The sequence below is a fragment of the Anser anser genome, assembly GCF_964211835.1.
Source record: "Anser anser genome assembly, chromosome: 1".
In the NCBI taxonomy this organism is placed as follows: domain Eukaryota; kingdom Metazoa; phylum Chordata; class Aves; order Anseriformes; family Anatidae; genus Anser; species Anser anser.
In genome coordinates, this window is record NC_139720.1 from 54,487,644 (window position 1) to 54,512,329 (window position 24,686).

The 24,686-nt window shown below is 50.5% G+C and overlaps 1 protein-coding gene across 1 annotated transcript in view; it reads left to right on the plus strand.

Annotated features, from left to right (window-relative positions):
* Positions 1-24,681, plus strand: part of MRTFA (myocardin related transcription factor A) — an 80,969-nt gene extending 56,288 nt beyond the window's left edge. The window contains exons 4-16 of the mRNA XM_083835230.1: positions 9,216-9,271; positions 10,872-10,947; positions 11,632-11,793; positions 13,231-13,406; positions 13,878-14,033; positions 14,555-14,808; positions 15,120-15,291; positions 15,578-16,693; positions 17,800-17,961; positions 18,838-19,002; positions 19,866-20,051; positions 20,403-20,463; positions 20,860-24,681. Of these exons, the coding sequence (XP_083691356.1) occupies positions 9,216-9,271; positions 10,872-10,947; positions 11,632-11,793; positions 13,231-13,406; positions 13,878-14,033; positions 14,555-14,808; positions 15,120-15,291; positions 15,578-16,693; positions 17,800-17,961; positions 18,838-19,002; positions 19,866-20,051; positions 20,403-20,463; positions 20,860-21,359 (3,242 nt within the window). The 3' untranslated portion in view covers positions 21,360-24,681. The remainder of the gene's footprint in view (positions 1-9,215; positions 9,272-10,871; positions 10,948-11,631; positions 11,794-13,230; positions 13,407-13,877; positions 14,034-14,554; positions 14,809-15,119; positions 15,292-15,577; positions 16,694-17,799; positions 17,962-18,837; positions 19,003-19,865; positions 20,052-20,402; positions 20,464-20,859) is intronic.
* Positions 24,682-24,686: the final 5 nt, after the last annotated feature.

Consider the following 24,686-nt stretch of genomic DNA (forward strand, 5'->3'; position numbering starts at 1 on the left):
GTACTGATTTCAGTAAGCAAAATGTTTGCAATTTTAAACTTGCAACTTCTCAATGCAATGCATGGGGCAGTAGTTGAGGGAGGCCAGTCCTTTGTGGATGTTGTCGACTCCTGATTCCTGCTACGAACAATAGCTACGGTAGACCTTACTGAAATGTTGTCAAAACAAAACAAAAACATCTGGCTTTTAAATTTGTTTAACTGTGTTAATTGCTAAATAGGATGATCTGTTGATCTGTGTCAAGGGAAGGAAAGGTAGTGAGCTGTTAGAGCACAGACAGTTACCTAAACGTGCGGTATTTTTCACTACAGGAAGTGTTCTGCAGTCATGTTGGTGACTTCAGGTGCAATTCGTAATGTCTCCACAATATCTCATCTTCTCCATAAAGGCCGTGATAGAAGATGAGCTGCTATGCCTGCGTGGAGTTTTATTAATTCCGAAGTGTTGCCGTGTGGCTATGCAGCAGCCAGTTCAGAATTGTAGAGTTGTATTTGAATTGCAGAGAAACCAATTGCTTTAATCCCCCCAAAGCGCTCTTCCTGCTTCGAGTATCTGTGCCGTGTAACGTGCTCTGGCATTCCCTTGCTTCTTTACATATCAGGACGTCGAAGTGATGTTCCTTGTATTTTTTGGAAGTGTATCTGTAGTAACAAAAATACAAATTTATACTTCCCTACCACCTCGTTTCTGCTCTTGTGCCCACTGGTGCTGCTTCTGTCTCATACTGTATTCCCACAAACAAAACCAGCTGAAATTGTGCTTCCATTTAGGATAAGGAGTTAAAAACAAATGTGTGGTCTGTGAATATCGTTACTCCCAGACTTTTTTAATAAAAAAGCCAAACCCATCGAACTTTAAAGATACATATTTAACTACTCCACTTAATCTCTTGTATTTCCCGGTTCATCGTGTATAGAATGAAATCTCAAACAGAGAGGCTGCAGCGCGACTTTTGCTCTGGCGTCCTGCTCTGAGAGCAGAACTGGAACACTGAGCAGGTATTGTAAAACAAACAGAGCTGTGGAGGACACGTCCAGCTGTGTTTCTGTTTGTGGCATCTCACACAGAAATCTGTAACTGTTTTTCTTTTAATTTGATTATCTACCTGCAGCTTCGTCTCCTGGAAATTATTTGCTCGTTCTTTGACTTTGATCTCTTCTCTTGAAGCCTGATTTCAAAGGCTTGAGGCTTCGCGTGGAGAAGGGAGTCTGTAGATTTAAGCTGAGAGCATCGTTGCAAGAGGCCTAATAACAGCACCTGGTTCGTTCAAGTTTTCAGATAGCTGCATGTGTTTGTTTTCCACGCGCTTGTATCATCTGCGATTAATAAGACATGGTTGGAGCAGGAAAGTTCATTGTGTTAGCCGTGGAAATGTGCTGTTTGTCCTTTCTGAAGTTGCAGAAAGAAAAGGCTGTGCTCAGGGTTTTGGCAGGCTGCATTTAGTCCCTGATCCCTGCAACAATAATGTATTTAACTCTGACGGTTGTTTGCAAGAGAAGCATAATAATTCAGGGGAGCAAAACTTTGTCTGCGATACAGTTCTTTTTCCTTCACGTTCCCACTGTCTGTTTGGGCTTATTCTTACTTGGAAGCTGGGAATGGTCTGTCCTATTTCTTCTCACTGACCCACGTCTTGGCTCTCCATAAAGCTGTCAGAAGAGTTTGCGAAGGGGCGATTAGCCATCCAAGAAACAGGCATGGAGTTTGGTGTAGGAATGGGTAAATTGAGGGGTTCCCCTTAGAAGTTCCTTATCTCCCTTTTCCTCTTGAGTTTGGAGGTGGGATAATAATAATTGCAGTGAAGCTTTCTATTATCTCCTTTATTTTTTCAGTTCAGGTATCAGCGACGTCTTTTGAATGCAGAATTACTGTGGATGCGCAGAGCGGGCTGTACATTATCTGCATTTGCCCTAAATGTTCTTGGACTGGAAGCTGTAGCAAGTCACTCATAGATCTGATAACTGTTACCACGGGTGACAATTTCCATTTTGCTCCTCCTGAGGGTGAGCCTTCTGAGAAATTACACAGATCTCTGACAGTTCAAATTAACTCCGCTTGGCCCTCGAAACTTCTTTGTGCTTTCTCTCAGTTCTTTCACGCTGGCTGTGACAGGCAGGCTTTTCACATTGCTGGAGCTAACAAAAGTCTGACATTTCAGCTGGATCTTAAAGGAGGAATGGCTGTGGTACAGCCACGAGGCCGAGCCGGGGCGGCATCCCGCAGTCCCACCTGTGTGACGCTGTGCAACCAGGGCGGCCCCACCTCGGGGGGCTGAGGAGCAGGTTTGGGGGGGTCTCACGGGGCTTGGGGTGGCATGAGGAGGCAGGACGTCTGGCTTCCACAACACGTGGCTTGTCTTCTGCTGCCACTTGGGATAGCTCAGTAACGAGAGTCTCCGTAACGCCATGGCACCGTAATCGTAGTGCTGTGCTTTGGTGGTGGTTGAATTTTCGGAGTTTGTCATACTTCTGGGCTTGAATAATCAGTTTACTGATGGCGGCTTTTTTTCCTGATCCTTAAATTGATGCTCAGATCTTAGCCTTAATCCAAGGGTTTTTATCCATGCCAGGGGTATGAAATCAGCAAGAATTATCAGGCTTGATCAGGTTTGGGTCCCAAATGGGAAGTTCGCTAGAGCTACATAAAAAGAAGAGTACTGATGGAGATCTCTTCTTCATCACCTGTGTATTTCCCACCTGTTTCATATTTCTACAGCGTCCTGCTCTCTGGTGCTGCCCTGCTAGCAAGATGACAGCTCCTTCTGTGCTGGTGACCCAATTTTTGAATGCTTTTGTCCTCCGTGCTTTGAGAAATGCTTTTTGGAAGTGGGGTGAGGACAAATGGAAAGAAAGTGCCAACAGCCTTGATCTGTGGTTCAAAATATGTGTGTCTTACCAAATGCTACGCAAAATGCTACAGGGTGGGAGCCCCACCCTGAACTGACAGAGGAAGTCATGAGCATATTTGCAGCTCTTTATCTCATCTTTTTACGAAAGCATATAGTAAACAAGAGAGAGAAACTAGAATTTGGTTCAGAGAGGGGGTAAAGAGCTGCAGTGGTAGGCCTTGCCTTTCCGAGTTAGTCTAAAGTTGGTTTTGGACAGGACATGAGCTTCTCTTTGACATAGCAAAGAAAGATTTTAATTTTCCTTCATGAGCTGATCTAAGTGAAAAGCAGGATACTTGATTCAGTCTTTCAAATTTAGCTGTAGTTTTCCACAAACACTGCCTGTTGTCTGACCAACTGATTTGCAGTTCAGATATTGCCTATGAAGAACATTGCCTGTGTTGTCCGTGAAGTGCTCGATACTGTGTGTGACCAAGGAAAGCTCCCTTGCTGTCTCTTCCCTGTGTACAGGTCTGATTGATGATTCTGATTCTGAAATCTTACCCAGTTTCAGAAGGTTTTGCAGCCTCCCTAGGCACTTGAGCTATGAGGATCTCTGAAGACCCTTTTGCATTATTTGGCTCCTTGCAAATCTTGGTGTCTTCCATCAACTGCAGAAGCAAATGCAGAGCGTACAGCTACTTTGACCTTCCTCTCTGAGTGGTTGGATCCTTCCATCCCCTTCCTCTGCTATGTTTCGTTCTTAGAGCGGTTCTGATTCCGCTTATTTCTCACACTGGGTAACAGGAACTCAAGTATCTTTATATGACTGTCCTTGAAAGCTTTGCAAGGTGTACATTTACTTTTGTATGCTGCAGGGTAAATAAACCCTGAGCAGAAAATGTTTGGACCACTTTGCCCAGCTTTTTGTCTCTGCCTTTATATTGGAGATTTGGGTTTGATTCCTGAGCCTCGATTTCCCGAGTCACCTTCCTTACAGGCAGCACCACCTGGACACTTTGCAGCAGTATCACCCTTCACTCACACGTTATCGTCTTCAAAACACGGCTTGGACTGAGGGAACGCTGAAGATAACTTCAGCACTGCAGTTTTGGACCTGGTTTCACGGGAATTAATACATCAGCTTGAAGCAAGGATGAGTGATTTCCATCTCTGTGCTTTGTATGAAAGGCATTTGTCATCGCAGACGCTCCTGTGTAGCTGCTGCTGCACTTTGGGGGTCAGACGGAAGGGCAGCAGTTGCAGTGCCTAGCTGCAAACAACCGTTTCTGCAGCAGGGTGGAGGCGCGGCGCAGTTGCATCACTCATCTCCAGGGAGCTTTCTCTTGGTAGCTGAGGGCGTGACCACAAAGATCGTAAGGCTTCAGGAATTCTGTGAGGAAGCATCAGAACTGTCCGCAAGTAGCAGAGGGAATAAAAAACGGGAATGTGTGTGGTAGGAACTCCCTGAGGTCCTTGCTAGCCAGCCCAACGGTGGTAGGAAACTCGTGTCCTGCTGTCGGTCACCTAAAGCTGGCGCTTGTTCTCCTGGCAGTTGGCGCTGCAACTCACCGCGTGGCTGAGTGCGACAAAACCACGTACACCTCTGTCCCAAACACTTTTGGTGATGGTGCTATCCCTTCGATTCCCCCAGGAAGCCAGGTGTAACGCCTGCTGCGTGGGACGTGGCGCTGAGAGCCCTTTGCTCCTTCAGGCTGTTCCCCAAGGTAGATGGGGCGGTCTGCAGGCTCTGGGGCCGTGCTTCAGCATCATGGGGGCTCCCGCTGCAGCACGGGCTTCAGCCTCAGCCTCTCCTTTCTGGCTTTGGCTGCCCGTGCAGCTTTTGCTCAGTTTTGCTGACACAATTATTTGTGGAGCCGGGCTGTAAACGAGCATACTGATCCAGGTTAAAATAACTCTTTGAAAACAACTGTGATCTGAGGCCGCAAACTGTTGTGTCAGCATAACTGAGGGCTAGCAGGCTTTGTCCCAGGCCCAAGTGCAGGAGCGAGGGCAGAAAGTGGAAACTCAATTTATAGGGGATGAAAATATCATGCATACATCACGTACAGACAAAAGCAGAAGGGCAGGCAAAGGTACACCTAACTGAAAGGGGGCCTGGTGGAAATTTCCTCTGCATTCTTCAATATCTCAGTACCAGAGAAATAGGAATTTTTGTTTTCCTGCATATAATGGAAAATAAAAACTACCGACAGCTAACCCTGCTATTGTAGTCTGACAAGTTCTTCTTTCTCTGGCAGCACTGTATTGTCAGTGGGGGCTCCCCCAAGTTGTGCTAGCAAAGCTAGTGAGGTTGGTCGTGCAGTTAGCAAGGTCAGGATTCACACTGAGATAAATAGCACCCCGTTTGGGGAGGGGCACATGCCATAGGGAGGAGGCAGCCACTTTTTGGTGACAGACCCTAAGGTCTGTGTCTGATACTATTCACTGCTTTCAGTAATTCAATTTAAACAAGGGAATCGCATGTGTATTTTTTAAGCTGGCAGGTTAGGAAGCTGGAAGGAAGGCAGGATGGGGGCTCACAATATTCTGGAGAAGTTGAGAAATAAAATGGGGGAGGAGAGGGGAGAAGAAAAATGCAGTTTCTGCCTTTTGGTACATCCAGCCAGTGGCATGAACTGTGGATGGAGAATCCTGGCTGGAGAGCAGCTCCGCAGAAGAGGATCGGAGACCTTTCACAGTTTGTGAGCCAAGCACAAGTAAACAGCGTTACATGTTTTATGCACACAAGAAAAGGCGAACAGACTGACACGTATAACTGAGAGGTCTTACTTAATAATCTTTAGCTCTGTGAAACGCTGATAAAGCCTAGGCTGGAATATATACCCAATTTTGGACACTGTACTTCAAGAAAAATGCAGATCAACTGGAAAAAGTCCAGAAGAGAATAAACAAGCAAAGATCTGGGAAATGTTATCTATAAAGGAAGGATGAAATAACTGGATTTGTTCATTTTATCCAGCAGAAGACTCTGAGAGAACCTAAGTTTTCAAATGTATAGGGATAAACTCAAAGGGGAAGAAAATAGGTTGTTCTCTGTAATTATTGCAGGCAAAGGAAGGAATAATGAGTATAAATTGTAGGAAGGGAAATACGCTTTAGGCATTCAGAAAGGTTTTCAAGTAGTAAGCTCTGGGACAATTTCTCTGCAATAATACTGCATTTTTTCATTAGTGGTCTTCAAGAACAGGTTAGATGACCCACCATAAGGAACAGCCTGGTATATTTTCTCCAGCCTGTGCCGTCAGAAAGGGTTAGGTGCTTGGAGTTTCTTCATTTTGTGGGGTCACACTTGCTGCTTCAGGTACCAGGGGCGGTGCATGCACGCCCTGTCTCGGTGGCAGGAGCCCTGCCCCATGCCTGCCTACCTCCATGTCTTGTGCCAGGGGTTACCAGTGCTTCTGGTCCGCCGGCTACGCTGCTCATTTGGGCGTGCAGTCGAAATGGGCCAGAATACCTGGTGTCTCTGAGAACAGCAGAGCTTTGTCAGCGGGGATAATCTCGAGTGAAATGGATAAAGAAGCACTCGGGCGAGCAAGCCAGCAGGGCACGGGGCAGGAGTAGCTGCAGGGCTGGGTGCCAGGGGGCCGGGAAGGACGGCGGTGGGAGCTGGAAGAGGCTCGCGTCTGCACACCTGAGCTGCCGACACCAGCCAGTGCTGGGCACCCTCTGCCTCCCAGCTTCAGTCTTCTGCAGAGAGATTTGGTGGTTCCTTGTTTTCTTCCATTTGCTCCAGTAAAGTATTCGTCGTTTCATGGCCAGCAGAATGTGCAAGGCTCAGTTAACTTCAGACGCAGCAGGGTTTTACAACAGACACCCTCTTCTGACATGGCAGCCCCGTCCTAGATTGCTGAGGGAAGCAGGGAAGGATTTGTGCCCTCTTGACATTTCCAGAGGTCAAATATGAAGTCCTCTGTCGTGTTGCCAGCACAGAGAGCTCCAGCCCCGTGCTTGTTTCCAGAGAGCTGGTCATGAGAGACTGACATTGTTTTTGCAAGGGTCTTCCCGTAGCAGTTTTGCATTACTTACTATTTAATGTGTATTTGATTTGGGGGAGGGGTTCTCTTTTTTTTTTTCTTTCTTTGACTCAGGGATCCTTTTCGTCTTGTTTTATTCTTCCATATTGAAGATTTTCCTGGACTACCTGTGAAATCAGCTGAACGCCTGCAGTTCTTTTCCTGACCGTTTGCCGTGGCCAGGGAAATGTCACTTAAAGTTCATGTCCTGCCTCACACTGACGGCAGAGGTAGGAAGGGGAGAGTGAAGAATTACTGCCGTGCCGGCACATTCTAGGGGGAGAGGGATTTGGAGGACTCAAGAAGAGGCTTGCTGTGCTTGTCTCCAGCGTAGATTTTTATGCTTATTTATCTATTGCCCGGTATCTTTGCCCAGGATTGCCTGAGCTTAAAGAAGCTTTTATTTCACTTTTCTGTGATACGTGCACAGTGAGAGAAACGTGTGTTTAAGTTCAAGCTCAGGCATATATTCACAAGCAGTCCGTGGGGCTCGAAAAGAGCATTTCCCAGCAGGATTTGCTCCTTGCTGTTCATGACAGTGTGGTGGCCAAACTGCAGGGTTGTTCGTGTCTCAGCTGGACAATGCATTTTTTTCTTGATGTTATTTTTTCAGTTATTGCAAAACCATCTTTCTACCCTTACATTACTTATCCCAAAGTGCAATCAGTGCACTCCCATTTGCCAGCTTGCATAACTTTCCCTGGTGATTTCTCCCGGCTTGTATGAAATTTGATTGTATGAAACCATCTTTAATCTGAACAGGAACTGTTTTGCCCCATCATCTGTGTACTCACTCGCTATGGTTGGTGCTCAGTTATTGCTTAGTTACTCTACAAATTATTCTTCATTCACTGCTGCAGTATGAATCTCATTATGGGGCACTGGTGTGTTCATAATTCCTAACATATTGACTAACTTCTACTTTTTACCCCATTTATGTAGATGTAGAGGGACTCTGCCTATACTTCACAGGAGGTATTTCTGTCTTAACATTTTGTCTTTGTTGGCTCTGCATTTTATTCCATAGGAAAGTTCAGAAGCTTACACATGCAGTGGAAGTAGCTTCCTACATTGCATCTAAGCAAGGTTTTTTATTTTTGAATGGCCTTTTGATGTTTCATTATGAAGTTACATTTGAGAAATATTTTAATCATTGGTCTCAAGCGAAAAAGAGTACAAGTAGACCATATTTTGGAGGACGTAGATGCAACACTTGGACTGCACAAGTTGAGATTTCTGTCTTCAAAAGCCTTGCAACTTTCCTTAAAAGCTGAAGGATTTGTTAACATTGGTGCTTATCTTGATGATAATTTAGAAACTCCATCAGGCAGTTTTAAATATAAATATTTCATAAATATGAAAGGAAATGAGTTCTGTGCCCTTCACCCGGTTTGAATACAAGCCGCAATGCGATTGTTTCAGAAAACAAGCGGCTTGTGGATTTGGGAAACTGTGAGGAGCAAGTGACACTTCTCATTGCTGAGTTAGAAGTAATGTCACCCCCTTTCTCCAGTTTTGCTGTGGGACGTGAGCTTTGTGTGCTGCAGAGGAGCCAGGCAGAGTGAGAGATTCCTCCAGGGTTAGTACGGTCCTGGACAGCAGAGGATCGGTTTCTTAAAACCTGATCCATTTTGGCTCTGCTTTTTTACTAGGCCCAAGGAGGCGAGGAGGTCTCTTAAACGGAGAGCTGCTGTTAATTCCTCAAGTCTTGGTTGTCTGTCAACAGGCAGATGTACCTTCCTGTCCAAGTGTTCCTGTTGTCCTGATAGTTTCTGTTACACGGAATATATACGTCCTGCTGTGGACCTACAGAATTTGTAACTAGCCCTTGCCTGTACACAAAACACAGGTGCAGATTAATGAAAGACTTGCAGCTTCCTTTGACATTAAAAGGTAGTAAAGAGGATTTACAGTTCATTAGGATCCTCCCCCATCCTTCCAACCATTTCACGCATCTCTTCAGTGTTTTGGTGCCATTCGCTTACTTAAGGGTCCTGGGTATTTTACACCATGCTGAAACTTGTGAAAGGCATTTGCTGGGGGGCGATTTTTGACTCGTGTTCATGGCCCCCACTTGGTGAGCAGTGGTTAGCTATACTAGAAGTGTAGCCCAAATGATTCTCTTCAGTAGCCCACAAAAAATCCAGCTCCTGTAGCTCCTTTGCTGTCAAGCAGAGCATGTCGGTTCACATTGCTCTATACCAGCTGGAGATCTGGTCCAGCGTGTTGACAGATGCAGGAGGCAGTTGCTGTGGTGTATTTGTTAATTTAGTTGGCCTGAAAGGACATGTGGAGATAAAACTTGTTCATTCTTACCCATTCTCTAAATGTTATTTTTTTTTTCTCAACAGCTCTGAAAAGTCCAGCTGCATTTCATGAACAAAGAAGGAGTTTGGAGCGGGCCAGGGTAAGATGCAATATGCTCTTCAAGGTTTTAGGGAAGTCAGGAGTACTATGTCTTATATTTTGGGCATCCTGTAGCTGTTGATGCGATGCAGAAGGAAGTCATTCATACTCTGGATGTAACACAATGCTGTGCAGGCACGGATGTATTGGATGGGGTGTTCTTTAGCTTATATGTGGTGGTGGTTACCCCTCAGTGAGCTAGTTGTTGACATTGAAGACAGTGTTTGGATTTTCCCTGGAGGTCCCTGATATTCTTCTTCCCCACCGTCCACTTACTTTACATTATTATTATCTTTATTGTGTCTGCTTTGCCCTTAAATGCTTCTATCATGTGAACGTCATTGCAGTAGTTGATTTCCACCTTTGAAGAAAGTGTATGATTTCTTTGTTATGTGGACATGCACCTGTTTATCTAGGAGATATTAGTAGCTGAAAACTTAACTGAGAAGATCCCAGCGCTGAAGACACACAGGCTTCTGGCTCTGTCGAAAGAGGAAGCCAGGCCTGAGCCAGGCGTCACACTTCACACTGCACCTTTGCTAACTGGGGGTTTCTTGATTTCTGTTCCTCAGAAGGTCTCTGGGGGTAGTGGTTTGTTGTTTTTTTTTCTGATTGGCCTACAGGGGGAATAAAAACTCGTATGACTCTGGGCTAAGTTCTGTTTTAAAAGTGAAAGCAACATAAGACTAAAGAAATGACAGCTGTGATTAAAACCTGTCAGGCAGCGTTGCCACTTTAAACTTGATGGAAGGCTTGGAACAATGAGTTTTGCATCATGACCAGTGTCCCAAAGGCTTTTGTTTCTTCTTCCTCATTTAATAAAACCTTCTTACCAAGCTAATATTTTGATGTGGGCAACCGAGCAAGTATGGTGCAGTTTTCTGACTGACTTCAATATTAATTTCCTGTAAAGGTCCATTCGGATGGGCAGTACTTAGCAGCCTGTTAGCCACTGCTCCCAGATTCCCGTTCCTGGATGTGTGCAGGGTAACAGGCTCAGCCCGGGCAGGGTCATCTCCGTGCATTGCTCTGTAGCACATTCTTCAAAGGCAGAGCTAAAAGCAGCTCTGGAAATGAAATTGGTCTTGTCATAGCATTTAGATTTTGCCTGCCAAGGGAGTGCGTGGGGTCTTTAGCTTAACAAACAGCGTATCTTGAAACACATAAGGGTATGCCCAAACCACAAGTCAGCATCAAATGCCAGCAGTATATGAAAGTATTTGCTGTGAACATTGGAACCAATATGTCTGTCCTTTAATGTAAAAAGAAATGTCTTGAATTTCACCCTGACACAAGTTAGTGGTTTTGCATAAAAAGCAAAAAGAGGGCTTTAAGTCCTGAGGAAGTCCTTTCCAGTTTCTGTTCCACACGGCAGAAGAACACTCTTACACTGAGGGGATGTCCAGTGGGAGGTCATCTTCAGAATAAACTCACTCTGTGGGTGCTTTGGGACAGAAAATATGTCCCTTCTCTGGTCAGTGTTTATTGAGATCTCAGAAGTAACTAAAGACGGTTGTTTCTCTTGTTTGTGCTGTCCCAAGATCACCTCACTCCTGTGTCAGATCAACTAAAATTGGTTTTGCTTGTCTGTTTTGCTGCAGACAGAGGACTATCTGAAACGGAAAATCCGGTCCAGGCCAGAGAGATCGGAGCTGGTTAGGATGCACATTCTGGAAGGTACGGCACACATGAAACAGAAAGACATCAGCAACAAACGTCGTCATAACTACTTGTTTAGTAGCTTTCCATATTGCCTCTGACCCCCAAAACTTTCCTGTAGTTGGGAGTGGGCAGAAGATCATGCCCGTAGCATGATTTCTTGGGAGGGCTCCAACAGCCTTTGCATGGAGATTGTCAGAAGAATCTGTTAGGTAAACTCAAATTGTGCAGTTTTGTGCAGCTGAGCAACAATGAAATGGAAGTGGTATGGATTGCTCTTCTTCTAAGGGAATACACTAAAGTATCTAGAGTGGAAGTAAGGCAGATTTGGTCTAATTAATATGCACCTCAGTTTCAGAGAGGGAGTACTACCCTGCTGCTGAGTGCCACAGCTTTGGACACAACTGAAAGGGAAAAGGTGAATGAGAATCAGGTGACATCAGTTTGAGAACAGTGAATTTGTCCTATCCTAGAGTCACGGGAGCTACTATAGTACCTTTATAACTTCAGTATATGTAATATCTATAATATATCTGTAATATCTTTACCGTGTGGTTACCTAGTGATATCTGCAATTATTTTCCTATGCAGTTACCTACCGTTACCTACAGTTACCTTTCTGAACAGAAGTGAAATACTGCTAAAGTGCATAGGTTGACCGTTGCTGGACCGATGCCATTTTATTTACTTTCCCCTGAGCAGAGACCTCGGCCGAACCCTCCTTGCAGGCTAAGCAGCTGAAGCTAAAGAGAGCCAGACTGGCAGATGACCTCAATGAGAAGATAGCGCAGAGGCCAGGTCCCATGGAGCTGGTGGAGAAGAACATCTTGCCTGTGGAATCCAGCCTGAAGGAAGCCATTATAGGTGAGGCCAGAGGAGGATCTTTGTGGAAGGTGTTGCCCACAGGTGGCTGTGATTTCCTGTCATTTCACCTTCCTGCTTGAGGGAGTGTGATCCCATCATTGGTCTTGTTTTCCTGTTGCAGAATCACAGCCTTTCAGCCCCCAGGATTCTGAAAAACAAAACTCCCTCTGGCACAGATAGTAGTACAGAGTCATTAAATTATGTCTGTGGTCATTAAATTATGAGTGTGGACATCCCGGAATAATATGAAAGTCTTTGCATTCCCTAAAGGCTTGAAAGACTGCTGTAGATTGCATTCCCTGCATTCTCTCCTTGAAAATCTCTCTGGGTATAACACATCAGCAACCTTGGTCAGGGAGAACCCACTGACAGACTCAGATCAGGGAGAGGAGACAGAATACAAACAGGTGTGATGAAACAAAAGCTGTCTGTGAACTTACAAACTTCAGAGAATTCAACCCCTTTAAAAATAAACCAGAACAGATGTAAATCATGCCAGTGCCATTCCAAGGGCTGAAAGGAATGCCGAGGAGTAGCCTGCCCACTGCCTCAGCAGTGCTCTTTCCCATCTCCCTAGGCTGAGCAGTCTGCGTGTGTCTGTGGTTATTCGTCCCCTCAAACACACACAGCTACTTTAAAGACAAATGGGACACAACTGTGAGCAGGGCTGCATACTTATCATGAAAAACAAAAAGGACAGTGCTGTGGGAGGGCCTGGCTTCGCTACTGCACCAGAAATGGTTTTGGAAGAGAAAAAGTGAATTTGTGAACTGGAGCGTTAAGAGATGTGGCTTCCTTCTGACTTTGAGAATATCGCATCTCCCTGGATTTCGGTTGTTCTTATGTTAGGTGCGAATGATTCCTGCTTACCAGGATTACTTTGAGATAAATCGCTGCTTGTGGGACATGCAGGCAGACAGAAATGCTAAGGGCAGTCAGGGCCCCTCTTAATCCATAGCCCTTGCTGCTTATAAGACTGGAGGACAGTTTGGGATTCTGTCTTGAAGAGTGATTCTATCTTCCACCACCTAGGATGAACACCAAAGAAACCATGACGCAGCCTTAAACTGTTTGACCTTCTTTTTCCGTGGTGCCAAATGATCAGCAAGTGGGCTGATCGTTTGCTGATCCCACAGTTCTGGGTTTGGGCAGGGTTAAGTAGCTGATGTTGTACTTCCTGATCTTGTCTTGCTGGTTCACCCCAGCATTGTTTTATTCTACTGATAGCATCGTTTTATTCTACTGATAGCAGAGATGAATGTAAACACTTTAAATGGATCCAATTTGGGCTTCACTCTCTCATTCTTAGCTGTTGCTTTAAGCGCTATTCAGACACAACTCTCTCCACGCCTCCAGTATCTTTATGAAACATCTAGTGGCAAGTGAAATAATTTCTTATTCCCTTCTGAAGCCCACAGTCGGTGTTTGTATTTTCAGTTGGACAGGTGAACTACCCAAAGGTTGCAGACAATTCCTCCTTTGACGAGGACAGCAGTGATGCCCTCTCCCCCGAACAGCCAGCCAGCCATGAGTCCCAGGGGTCTGTCCCATCGCCGATGGACTCCCGGATTTGTGAGCCTCTCCCTAGCACCACTGGCACATCACTAGCTCAGGTGAGAACGTGGGGGCCTCCTGCAGTGCCTTGGAGCTTCACAGCCACTGCTGATTTGTGGCAGAGGATCCTGAAACGTGAGGCCGAGAGATCCCTGGTGGAGCACAGTCTGTGAGATTTCACGAGGGGTCTTAGCCCTGTGTGGCACCGATGATGCCCTCTGGTTATTCAGAAGTCCCTGTAGTGGTGCTGGGAGGGGAAGGGGGACAGCCATTATTTGGTGATGCAGCCTGGGTTTGTGCAACCAGTGCTGGCAGGCAAAGCTGGGGGATACAGGTGTAGGATTTTGATTCCTTTTCTGCCCTGAGAAGTTGTGCTGCTTCTCAGGAACAACTGAAGGAGTGGGTTAAAGGAGTCTAATTACTGACGTGAAACTTGTGCTGTTGCCCTTTAAGTGGGCACTTCCCAGCACCCTGTTAAGGTACTTCCTTCCTTGTATGTGTGTGCATTATGCCTTTCTCTGTTCCTGCAGGGTACATCCCAATTGCAGATCAGTGCAGACTCCAATGAAACACTTTTCCTACCCGAACAGCCCCCCCCGCCTCTGCCACCTCCGCCTCTCCTGCCCCCTAGTCTTACCAATGGAGCGGCTCTTCCTGCTGCCAAGCCCCCACCGACGCTCATTAAGGTACGGTTTTGGATGATTTCTTCATTGGTGTAGTCTGAAAGAAAGTAAGATGGTTACTCTGAAGCGGGTTTGGAGTGGAAAGTGTTATGTTAACAGACACTAAGAAAGGAAGGCTTATACACTCACCCGTGTCTTCCTCTGATCCTATCTGTAACCTATTTAAGAGGTTCTTCTGGTCCGTGAGCTGTTCACCTTCTGTAAAATGGGTCCCGAATGCAAAATGTTTTGAACCAAATCAGTATTACCTTTAAGAAGAGACACTGACTCTGCCCTGGATGGACAAGTGGTCTGGCATGCTGGACAAGATGAACGGCCACCTTTCTGTGAGCTGTCTTCACGGTGCTGCGAAGCTCCTGTGGGTGCTGTGGCTGTAGTATTGCCTGAGTTAGAGAAGCATGGAAAGACCCTGAGGTCAAATATGGAGAATTTTCAAACAAAAACCCCAGCGTGCTTTCTGGTTTACCTGGGGTGTTATTTCAGTGTTTCCATTCTTATTTGCTTCCTCTTTTTCTTCCGAATAGCAAAGCCAGCCCAAGTCTACTAGTGAGAAGTCTCAGCGCAGTAAGAAAGCCAAGGAGTTGAAGCCGAAAGTCAAGAAGCTTAAATATCATCAGTATATCCCCCCGGACCAAAAGCAGGACAAGGGAGCTCCTCCCATGGATTCATCCTATGCCAAAATACTGCAGCAGCAGCAACTCTTTCTCCAGCTTCAGATCCTCAACCAGCAGCAGCAGCAGCACTACAACTACCAGACCATCCTGCCAGCTCCACCAAAGTATGGGTCCAAAACGCCAGCTCTCTCTTAGGAGGGACGTGCTTGCCCAGTGCTGTTATCAACAAATCGTGTTCTGGGTGTGAGGCGTGAGTCTTGGGTTACAGTGGGCCTCAAAAAGGGCCAGTGTCAGGAGGATGGATCTAGCCAAAAGCATCGGTGTGCTTTCATGTCTGGGGTGGCACTTGTGTTTCTGAACGTGTGTGATTGTTGACGTAGATACCTAGATCCTCTTGGTTGGCTTCTCGTGCACTGAGGGCCTCCAGTGCCTTTCCACCTCGGTTTTGATGCCTGTGGCTTCTCTTTCGCTGCAGGCCTCCAGGAGAGCAGCAGAGTGGTGCCAGTGCCCCTGCCGTACGCAATCTCTCTGCCACGGTCAGTAGCGCCTCTTCAGTATCCTCCGGTTCCGGCGGGCTGATGCGACAGAACAGTAACGCTGCAGTGGGCAAGCCAGGCCCTCTCCCTGCCAACCTAGATGAGATGAAGGTAAAGTTGGTGCTGCTGGCAGTCCTGTGAAACTGCACGGCCCGTTTTTTTTTTGGCCATTTTCAGTGAGGAGTCAACACTGAGCAATGTTGCTGCCCCAGAGCAGAGCTGGCAGGAGCTGATGATAAGGGCTGGCGTTGCTGCCCTGCGGTTCGTACCGGAGGTGCGGGCGTGTTGGCCTGCAGGGGGTCGCTTGGCCCTTTCCCTGTGGCTCTGGTAGCTGTTAACAGTCGTTCTGGTGATGGCGCGTGCTGTCTTAATGTTGCCCTCTTTCCCCCCCCATCAGGTGGCAGAGCTGAAGCAGGAGCTGAAGCTGAGGGCCTTGCCTGTCTCGGGCACAAAGACGGACCTGATCGAGCGTCTCAGAGCCTACCAAGAGCAGAACGGTGCGGCCGGCCCAACCACCCCCACTCCCAAGCCCAGCGCTGCAGCCATTCTCCCCAAAGCTGCCGAAGTGGTGGTGGCCTTCCCTGCCGCCAGGCTGAGCACGGGGCCAGCCCTGGTCACCACGGGCATTGCACCAGCAGAAGTGGTCGTGGCCACAGTCACCGGTGGCGGCGTGATGAAGTTCGGCAGCACGGGCTCGACTCCTCCCGTTTCTCCCACTCCTTCTGAGCGCTCGCAGATGAGCACGGGGGACGAGAACTCGGCCACCGGAGACACCTTTGGAGAGATGGTGACCTCACCCCTGACCCAGCTCACCCTGCAGGCCTCTCCAGTGCAGTTTCTGGTGAAGGAAGAAAGCTCCAAGCCTTCCTCCTGCAGCGTAAACGCGGCACCCAGGTCAGAGCGGTGCAGCACTGGTAACAGCAGAGATGCAGAAGTTAGGGACAAGGACCAGATGCTGCAGGAGAAGGACAAGCAGATCGAGGAACTCACCCGCATGCTGAAGCAGAAGCAGCAGCTGGTCGAGATGCTCAGACTACAGCTGGAGCAGGAGAAGCGCTCTCAGCAGTCACTACCGGCCCCAGCGGCTGCGGGAGAAAGAGCAGCCCTTGCCTCCAGCCCAGCAGCCTTCGGCATCCAGGTGAAGAGCGAGAACGGTTTCCTGAGCTGCCAGTCCGCAAAGCCATCCAGTGGCCAAACCGACCAATTCAGCCCCGCACCAGCCGCTAGCCAAATGGACACTTCGAATCCAAGCCCAGTGCCAAAGAAAGCCGTGATGGTGAAGCAGGAGGTGCCAGCCGCGGAAGCAGAGCCGCCGTGCCAGTCCCACAGCCCGCGGCTCTTCCTTGGCCAGCAAGGGAGCGCCCTGAGCGACCTGATCAAGGGCAGCCCGCCCCCCACCCTCATCACCGACTCCACCGGGACCCACATCGTGCTCACCGTGACCAAGCAGAGCGCCGAGAGGCAGGGCCTCTCGCCCCACGGGAAGGCAGGCAGTAGCTGCCCGGCCTTGCAGGTAGGCGAGGCTTGGGTCCCATCCCTAGGGTCCAGGTTACCATAGGATGACTTTGTACATTGGGAATTCAGTTCAGTAAATACTAAAAGAAATGGTCGAGTTGCTTGCTATGACAGTTCCTGGCTTTGCAGAACAGAACGGTGTAAGTAAATCTTCACCAAAAAGAGAGGAATTTGGCAATGATGAGCTGTGTGCAGCAGTGCACAACTGACTGTGCATAACGGGCTGTTCAGCACTCCTGTTGTTCTGCCTTTAGTCAGGCAGGATCTTGGGCTTGGAGGACAAAGGTTTGCTGCCACATTCGGCTACTTTTTGAAGGAACTGTGCCTGTGGTATTAGAAAAAACAGGGTGTATTTCACCTCTTGTTCTTATTGGAGAGATTGCAGTCAGAGTGATCGATAGATCACCTTGTCTACTGAGAGCTGAAATCAGGCCCTGAGAACAGACATTCTGCTTTTTGACTGCTCTTTGTTTTAATGCATGTCAATATTTCAGTGCTAGTGGAGCCTTTCATCAGCGATGATGCACACTATTCCCCTCTTGGCATGAATCCAGCACTTAACAGAAGCGTTCTGAGTGCTTCTTCCAGGAAGAGATAAACATGTTTTATGGCATAAGTTAAACTCCAGCATCCTCCGTGGTATCAGAGAAAATTTCCATTCTGTGCTGCCACATCTCTTGCACCTTCAGCAGGGCAAGTGGCAGCATCCACCGTCAGTGACCGGCTGCGCTTGCTGCGTAGCAGGTGAGATGCAAGTCAGCCAAACGTCAGCAGTGTGTCACCCCGCGCAGCGCAGGGTTTCTCACCTGAACTCCAGCTGCTGCTCCAGAAAGGCCCGGGTCAGGGATAGGTCCTGTGTTAGGTCTGCCAGCCCCTGAGGGAAGTCCTGGAGCCCAGGGAGTTAGAGTGGCACCAGCACCTCGTTTAGGACACAGAATCCCACCCCAGTTTGATTTCTCAGCTTGGTGAAACGGAACGGTTGACTGAATTTCCTAAAGTTAAAGAGTGAGGGAAGCCAGACTTCATACACCCTGTAAGAAACACGAGCCTTGCTCCGTGTTGGGCCTGGGGAACAGCTTCTCACCGATACCCTCTTCTTTCCAGAGAGTACAATCATCGCCCGCTAAAACTTCCAGCCAACCGCAGTGTCAGCTACCTGCAAGCACTCCTCAGCAGCCCACGCAGCAGAAGCAGCAGCAGCAGCAGCCCACGCAGCAGCAGAAGCAGCAGCAGCAGCCCCGAGGACTAAACCAACCTGTCAGAAAGGTAGCTTGCTGCCTGCTCGCGTTTCTTCCTTGTTTTCCTTTGCCTGCTGCCAGGGTTTGTAGCAGGGGTGGGAGGGGAGCACACACACACACGGAGTCGTGCTCAGAGACCATCATCACAGCAAGTGAGGTCTCCCAGCACCTTCTCCTGCAGCTGGACAGAATACCACCTGGTGTTTCAGACAGGAGCTTTCTGTCAATTAAAAATGATGACAGGCCAGAGCAGGCAGCCTTGGTTCGCAGCGGTGTCCCCAGTTCTTGAAGGAGTGCTGCTGAAATGAAGAGGTGGTTACTGCACGGAGAGAGCTGCCAGAGGGTGGTGTGGGCAGGATCTTTGCTGCTGAATGTGGCGTCTCAGCTTTGAGAAGGGCAAAAGGATGTGGCCTTTACTGTCTGGTAGAGATGAACATGCTGTATTTCTGTTCTCGTGCCTTCAGCATACCTGTTAATTATGTCTTTGTGAAGTGCAATGCGGGATCAAGAAAGAGAGCACCTCTGCCTTTCCCCCTCCTCCGAGTGACAGCCCTAAAGAGCCCCTGCTGTGCATCTCCTCCTTTTCTAGCCCACATCAGGGATGACTTAGCTCGCTCTTTAACATGTAATTAAGATAAGAGAGAGAAATACTTCTATGAAGAGTTTTTAGAGCTTGGAGGATCGTTTCTGGGTCAGGTCCTAGAAAGGATGTGAAGATAGGAGCCCTTCCTAGTGCAGTCAGAGTGGGATGTCCACTTTGCAAAGAGTCGGTGCCTTGGCTCACTTTGAGACTTTGTGGAAAAGCAGAAGGTAAATGAAGGCACCATTTCCCCTCAGACTCCCTCAGCTCGCGTGCTGCGGAGGCACCTGTAGTGACTCTCCTAATCCTTTTGCCTCCCTGTAGGGTCAGAAGCCAGGCCTGCAGGTGGTCACAGGGCAGCAGCCCCACACCATACTGTCTTTCTCAGCACCTCCAAACCTGCAGCCCTTCTTCCTCAACGGTTTCCACAAAGGGTCCCTGAAAACTGGTGCTCCTGGCAAGGCCGGCCAACCCAGTGTGCCAGAAAAGGTACCGCCCAGCACATCCCAGTGGCCTCTGCCACAACGCCAGTTTCCAGCCCCTCTCACGTGGAGAGCAGACCCCAGAGCAGCTCTGCCAGCAGGGGTTGCTCCTCTCCACGCAGGCCTCAGAGCAGATGACGTGCTTTCCAGGGAAAGCAGGATGGGGAAGAGCTTCAGTACGCTCAAACCACCATTGGGCTGCTCTCTGGGGATCGCTGCTCTGGCAGAGCAAACTCCGGTTGGATCGCTCACAACCCCTGCAGAGCCCTGAGCCACACTTGAACATTTCGTATGGGCAGTTGTGTGCTGATTCATCTGGTAAAGCTGAGTCACCAGCACCGCTTCCTGCAACACTTGGGGTTTCCTTTGGAGATCTCTGGTACTGCTGAGTGCTTTGGTGCTCTCCGCCCACCCTCGGGCTGTGAAATTTGCTGCCTGTGAGGCCTGATCGTGTCGCCAAAGCAGGCACTGCAGGGAGAGAGAGGTGGGGGAAAAGAGAGGTCCTGGCTCTGTCGTGTGTGCGGAGGAGGCTGAACAAAGCAAGGGAAATGCCTTCTCTCTCCAGCGTCCTAGAGGAGTTCCCCCACTTGGACGGATGGAGCTCTCCCCATCCAGGAGCAGCCTGTTGGTGGTTTGTGGCGTGGTTGCTTCGGTATTAAAAATACCAGCGAGAGATTTCCAGCTGAAAGGGAGGGGAAGTCTGCCGCACTCCCCCGCAGTCAGCGCGTAGCGCACAGAGCACACGGAAGGAGCCAGGCTGCTGGGAGCAGCACGGTGCAGCGCTCAGCAAGGGGGGCAGGGGGGGCGATGGTCTCTCAAAGCAGCCGTGAGCTTTCCCCTGATCGTTCCTTCTGCCTTTGCTCTGAACAGCCCTCATCCCAGCCTGGCTCTCCTGCTGCCCCCTCCCCATCCCACATGGACCTGGAGCAGCAGCAGCAGCAGCAGCAGCACACGTCGCTTTTTGGAACTCCTCCGCCTCCTCTCCCTGTCCCCTCGGTCCCAATGAAAGAGCCACCAGGCTATGAAGAGGCCATGAAGCAACAGCCAAAGGCCCAGGTGAGAGCAGTTCTTCTCCTGTTTTCCTTGGCGAGCAGGTGAAAGGTTGCTGTTGCGAATCCCCTTAGATGCCTGATCTGGGCCAGTAAAAGAGAACGGAGACAAAAACTCTCCCTTTCTGAGCCTTCCTATCCAAATGCCTTCTGGAGGGTTTGGGGAAGATCCCAACACACCGGCAGAGATCCCAGCTGCTCACTGCCTGGTTCACAGAGCAGCTGCTGACTGCACCTTCCCGTCCAGTAACGGCCTGGGGTTACGGAGGTTCTGGTGCCGTGCCTCTGGGTGCTCCTCGTGCGGTAACAGCCCCATCCCTGGTACCTAGGAAGCTAATCCGTCCCTCTTCCTCCCCAGGAGAACGGCTGCTCCAGCCAGCAGATGGATGACCTGTTCGATATCCTCATAGAGAGTGGAGGTAAGGAGACGAGGCAGCACTTCCCAGCCTTTGGGCTTGAGCCTGGAAATGACGGAGCGCTGCCGGGAGCGGCTGTCATGGCTCTTTGCTCCCGTGTCCCTGGCAGTCATTAAGGCACCCAGGGAGACGTCAGCCGGGCATGAGTATGATTAAAATGGTGGCTCTGCTGCATCAGAGCCGGGCGCATCTTTTCTGCGATACTGGCCAGAGCTTGAATTCCCCGGGGGCGAGCTGCAAACCCCTTCAGCAAGCCGAGCGCAGGCACAGGCAGAGCCTCCTTGTCCCGTCTGTGGTCAGCGGGGGCTCAGCGCGGGGTCCCGGCTGGGTGGGAGGGATCCTGCCGCCGTTCGGCCGAGCTTCTCCTCACGCTGCCCTGCGCGTTTGCTCCCTGCACAGAGATTTCTGCTGACTTCAAGGAGCAGTCGTCCCCAGCTGGAAAAGACCCACCCGCGGCCCCCGCCTGCTCCTCGCCGCCCAGCAGCCACCATTCCTCGGAGCTGGCGGTGCCGGGCTCCCTGGGGCAGCCGGTGCCCGTGGGCCGGCTGGAGGACTTCCTGGAGAGCAGCACCGGCCTCCCGCTGCTGACGGCAGGCCACGACGGGCCGGAGCCCCTGTCCCTGATTGATGACCTCCACAGTGAGATGCTGAGCAGCTCGGCCATCCTGGACCACCCGCCTTCACCTATGGACACCTCGGAATTGCACTTTGCTCACGAGCCGGCCGGGGGCATAGCCCTGGATCTGGCTGAGGCTAACTTGGACAGCATGGACTGGCTGGAGCTGCCGGGGGGGTCCGTCATGAGCCTGGCTCCCCTCAGCACCGCGGCTCCCAGCCTCTTTTCCACAGACTTCCTTGATGGACATGATCTGCAGCTGCACTGGGATTCGTGCTTGTAACTCTGTGAGCAGAGACTGAAGGGAACGGGTGTGGGAGGGCACGGGCATGCAGGGGGAAGAGGCCAGTCAACCAAAAAAAAAAAAAAAAACCACAAAAAAAAACCCCACAGCAACAAAAAAAAAAGAAAGGCGCTCCTAGTATTTGTACTCCTCCCCCAACAGTGTCCTTCCTGCACGAGGCTGGCAGCGGGGCAGGCCAGGGAGGCTGCAGCTCCGGGGCTGGCGGCCTCTCCGTGCAGCCTGGGCCAGCTCGGGTGAGAAGGGGGCCGGCAGCCCCTCTCCCTCCCCGCAGGAGCAGCGCGCCGGGCACGAGTTCCCTCACGCCTTGCTGCAGGACGTGGCAGGATTGGTCCCGAGCCCATCCCAAAAGCAGCACCCGCTCCTTGCTGGGACGGCAGCTCAAGGGCCTTGCGCAGCCCCGGCACGGCCCGGCCCGGCCCGGCACGGCACGGCTGGCTGTTCAACAGGAGGCTGTCGGGGAGGGTCTGGTCTGCCGCAGGGCTGCGGGGAGCTGGGCAGAGCAGGCAGCTTTTCCCAATGTAGCCAAAGGAAACCAGGGTTTCCCACCGGCCTGGTACTGTCTAAGCTGGTTTCCCAAATACTGCTGAGCTTGGCAGAGGCCTGCCTGCTGCTTCACTTGCTTTGGGCTGCGAAAACGGTTCTGTTTTTTGGTTGTTTGTTTTTTTTTTTTTTTTTTAAGGTGCTAAAATCCAGATCCTTGTGTGTTAAATCTGTCCATCGCTGCCCCCGGACCTCTGGCTGTGCCTGGAGCCCAGCCTTCAGGCACCCCTCGTCCCCAGCCCCCCGGGGCTGAGCAGGGCATCGGCCTGCGGTGGGATTAGGGGCAAGAGAGCAGCCGCGTGTCCTGGGGAACCGTGTGGCAGGGCACAGCTAGCAACGAGCAACATATCATTAGGGGCCACGTGCAATCTCTCTCCTGCCTTCAGCTGTGCTGTTACTCCCTGTAGCAGGTGCCTCAAGCGTAAGGAGCTCCCCCCCAAACCTCCAAATCGGTGCCCGTGCCCCGAGGAAGGCTGTCAGGGCCAGCAGGCAAGGGAAGGGAAGAGGCACTGCCCCAAGGGCGTGGGGTGTGCGGCACGATGCACGTCCTAGCTCAGGATTGCAGCTACTGGGGGGGGCTTCCTGGGGAGAAAGTAAGGGGCAGCTGCTCTCGGCTCCGCTGCAGCAAAACCTCAGTGCTTCTCTGCAGGCCTTTGAGGTAAAAGGTAAAAAAAAAAAAAGCAACCTCGCTGCTCCCTGCGAGCTGCTGCCCTGCGCCCAGCGCGCTTCTGCCCCACGGGGACCCCGGGCTGGTGCTTCAGGGTAGCTGCCGCGTGGGGAGGGGGACGTGACGCTGTTACTGCTTGTACGGGGAAGGGGGGTGTTGGGATCCCAACCCTGCCGCTCTCTGGCACTTCAGTGCCTGCGTTTGATGGCGGTCCCGCAGCACGGCACTGCCCAGGAGAGAAGCAGCTCAGCTGAGCCCCCGGCAGCCGCGCGGCGAGCCCGGCTCCGGCCACGCTGCGTCAGGGCACGTCAGGCTGGGGCATGAGGGGCAGCGCCTCGTGGGCCCACGAGGCTGGAGGCGCCGGCTCTGCTCGGGGAGCGGCAGGACAAGCTGCCTGCCCGGTCACGGCACCGTGAGGCTGCCGGTCCCCCAGCCCGCGGGTGCCTGCCGGAGGGCCTTGCTGCAGGGGCGTGGGCACCCCGCGGCAGGGCAGGTACACCGGCAGCCCCGCACGCATTCACTATTAGAAGCCAAACTGGCAGCTGGGTAGGGAAAACGGGGTGAAACGCCTGCTTTCCTGAGCCCTATTTGCTTGTTAACTACATGTGGAGCCACTTAATCATTTGCCGGGGAAGCCTGCTGGCAGCTGCCCTTCTTTCTGCCCCCCAGTTGTTTAAGCTCCTGTCCTGTCATAAAGATCAGAATAACTGGGACTGGTGGAGATCCCCCCTTGCTCCTTCCCTGTATCACTTCCCTGGCCCTGCACCACTTTGGTGGTTGCTCCTGGAGCGAACTGGGCGGCAGGAGCCTGGTACGGAGCCGTAGAGCAGTGAGCGCAGGAGAAATGCTGTTGCAGAGCTCCCAGCAGCTCGGGGCTGCCTGGGGGCCGTGCTCTTTGCAGCACAAAATTATGGAGACTGGGCAAGGGCTGTGTTATGTCCTGTCCCCCCCCCCAGCCCGGCAGCTGCCCAGCCATGGGACCATGTGGGCACAGGAGGCAAGTGGTTTCTTACGAGGAAAGTATGGTGGTGTGGTGGAAATGGGGTAGGAGGCTCTTCCCTCCAAGATGTTAAAGGCTAAGGGGGAAAAAATGAGGCTGCCTTTTTGTCATACTTCGCAAAATCAGCTCCTTTTACTCCGCAGTGAGCTCAAGTTTAGCCCCCCCACAAAGCCCAGCTGTGTGATTTCTTTTGTACAAGTAATTCCCAAGTGGCAATTAATTAGTAAATAAAGAATAAAAGTATCCAAGTGCAATTTGCTCCTGCAGGACGGTGGGAGCACTCCACCTGCAGTCCCAGCCCTGGCTCCTCGCTCAGGGCCAGGCGCCCCGCTCCTTGCTGGCGGAGGTGCCAGCGCCAGTTACCGATTTCACCCTTCCCCTGGGTGGGTAGCGAAATGAGGAGCTCCCCGGCGCTCCCCTTCGCCTTTACCTCCCCACCTTCACGCGTGAAACCTGTAGGAATTTAATAATTTGCCCAACGTACTTGAAATTGGCTGAGGAAACCCGCGAACCTGCCAGAGCCCCTCTGCACAAAGGGCTTCTGCCAGGAGAGCAAACAAAAACCTCGTGGCCAGGGGCAGGGGGAAGACGGCGTCTTGTCCCAGGAAATCACAGAGAGGTCTTTTCCCTGAGACGTGCCCAGAGCAGGCTAGCCCAGTTCTCTGCTTTCTTACTATTATTTGTTTGAATAATAGTTCAATAGTTCTTTGTTGGAAGAGGTATTCCCCTGGAAGTACAGTTTTGCACCCATTGGGAAAAGAAAGAAAGAAAAAAAAAAGTCTGATGTTCTGCCTCTACCTTGAATGTAATCCTGAATCTTTCTGCTGTAACCACTACTTGTTTGTAATGTGTATTTGACTAGCACGCACTCTCCCTTCCACTATGCAGCAAACGGCGCGGGGTGGGCAGCACCGCCCGAGAGGGACGGTGCTGGGGGCATCGGATCCAGAGCGAGTATTCAACTGGAAAAGGATAAGAGTGACAAGTTAACGGGGGAGAGAATGGATCTTTAAATTGAATTATTTTTTCAGTTACAAATATTTGAAAAAAAAATCCATTTTATTAAAAAAATTCCAAACAGCCACGTGCTCAAAGACGT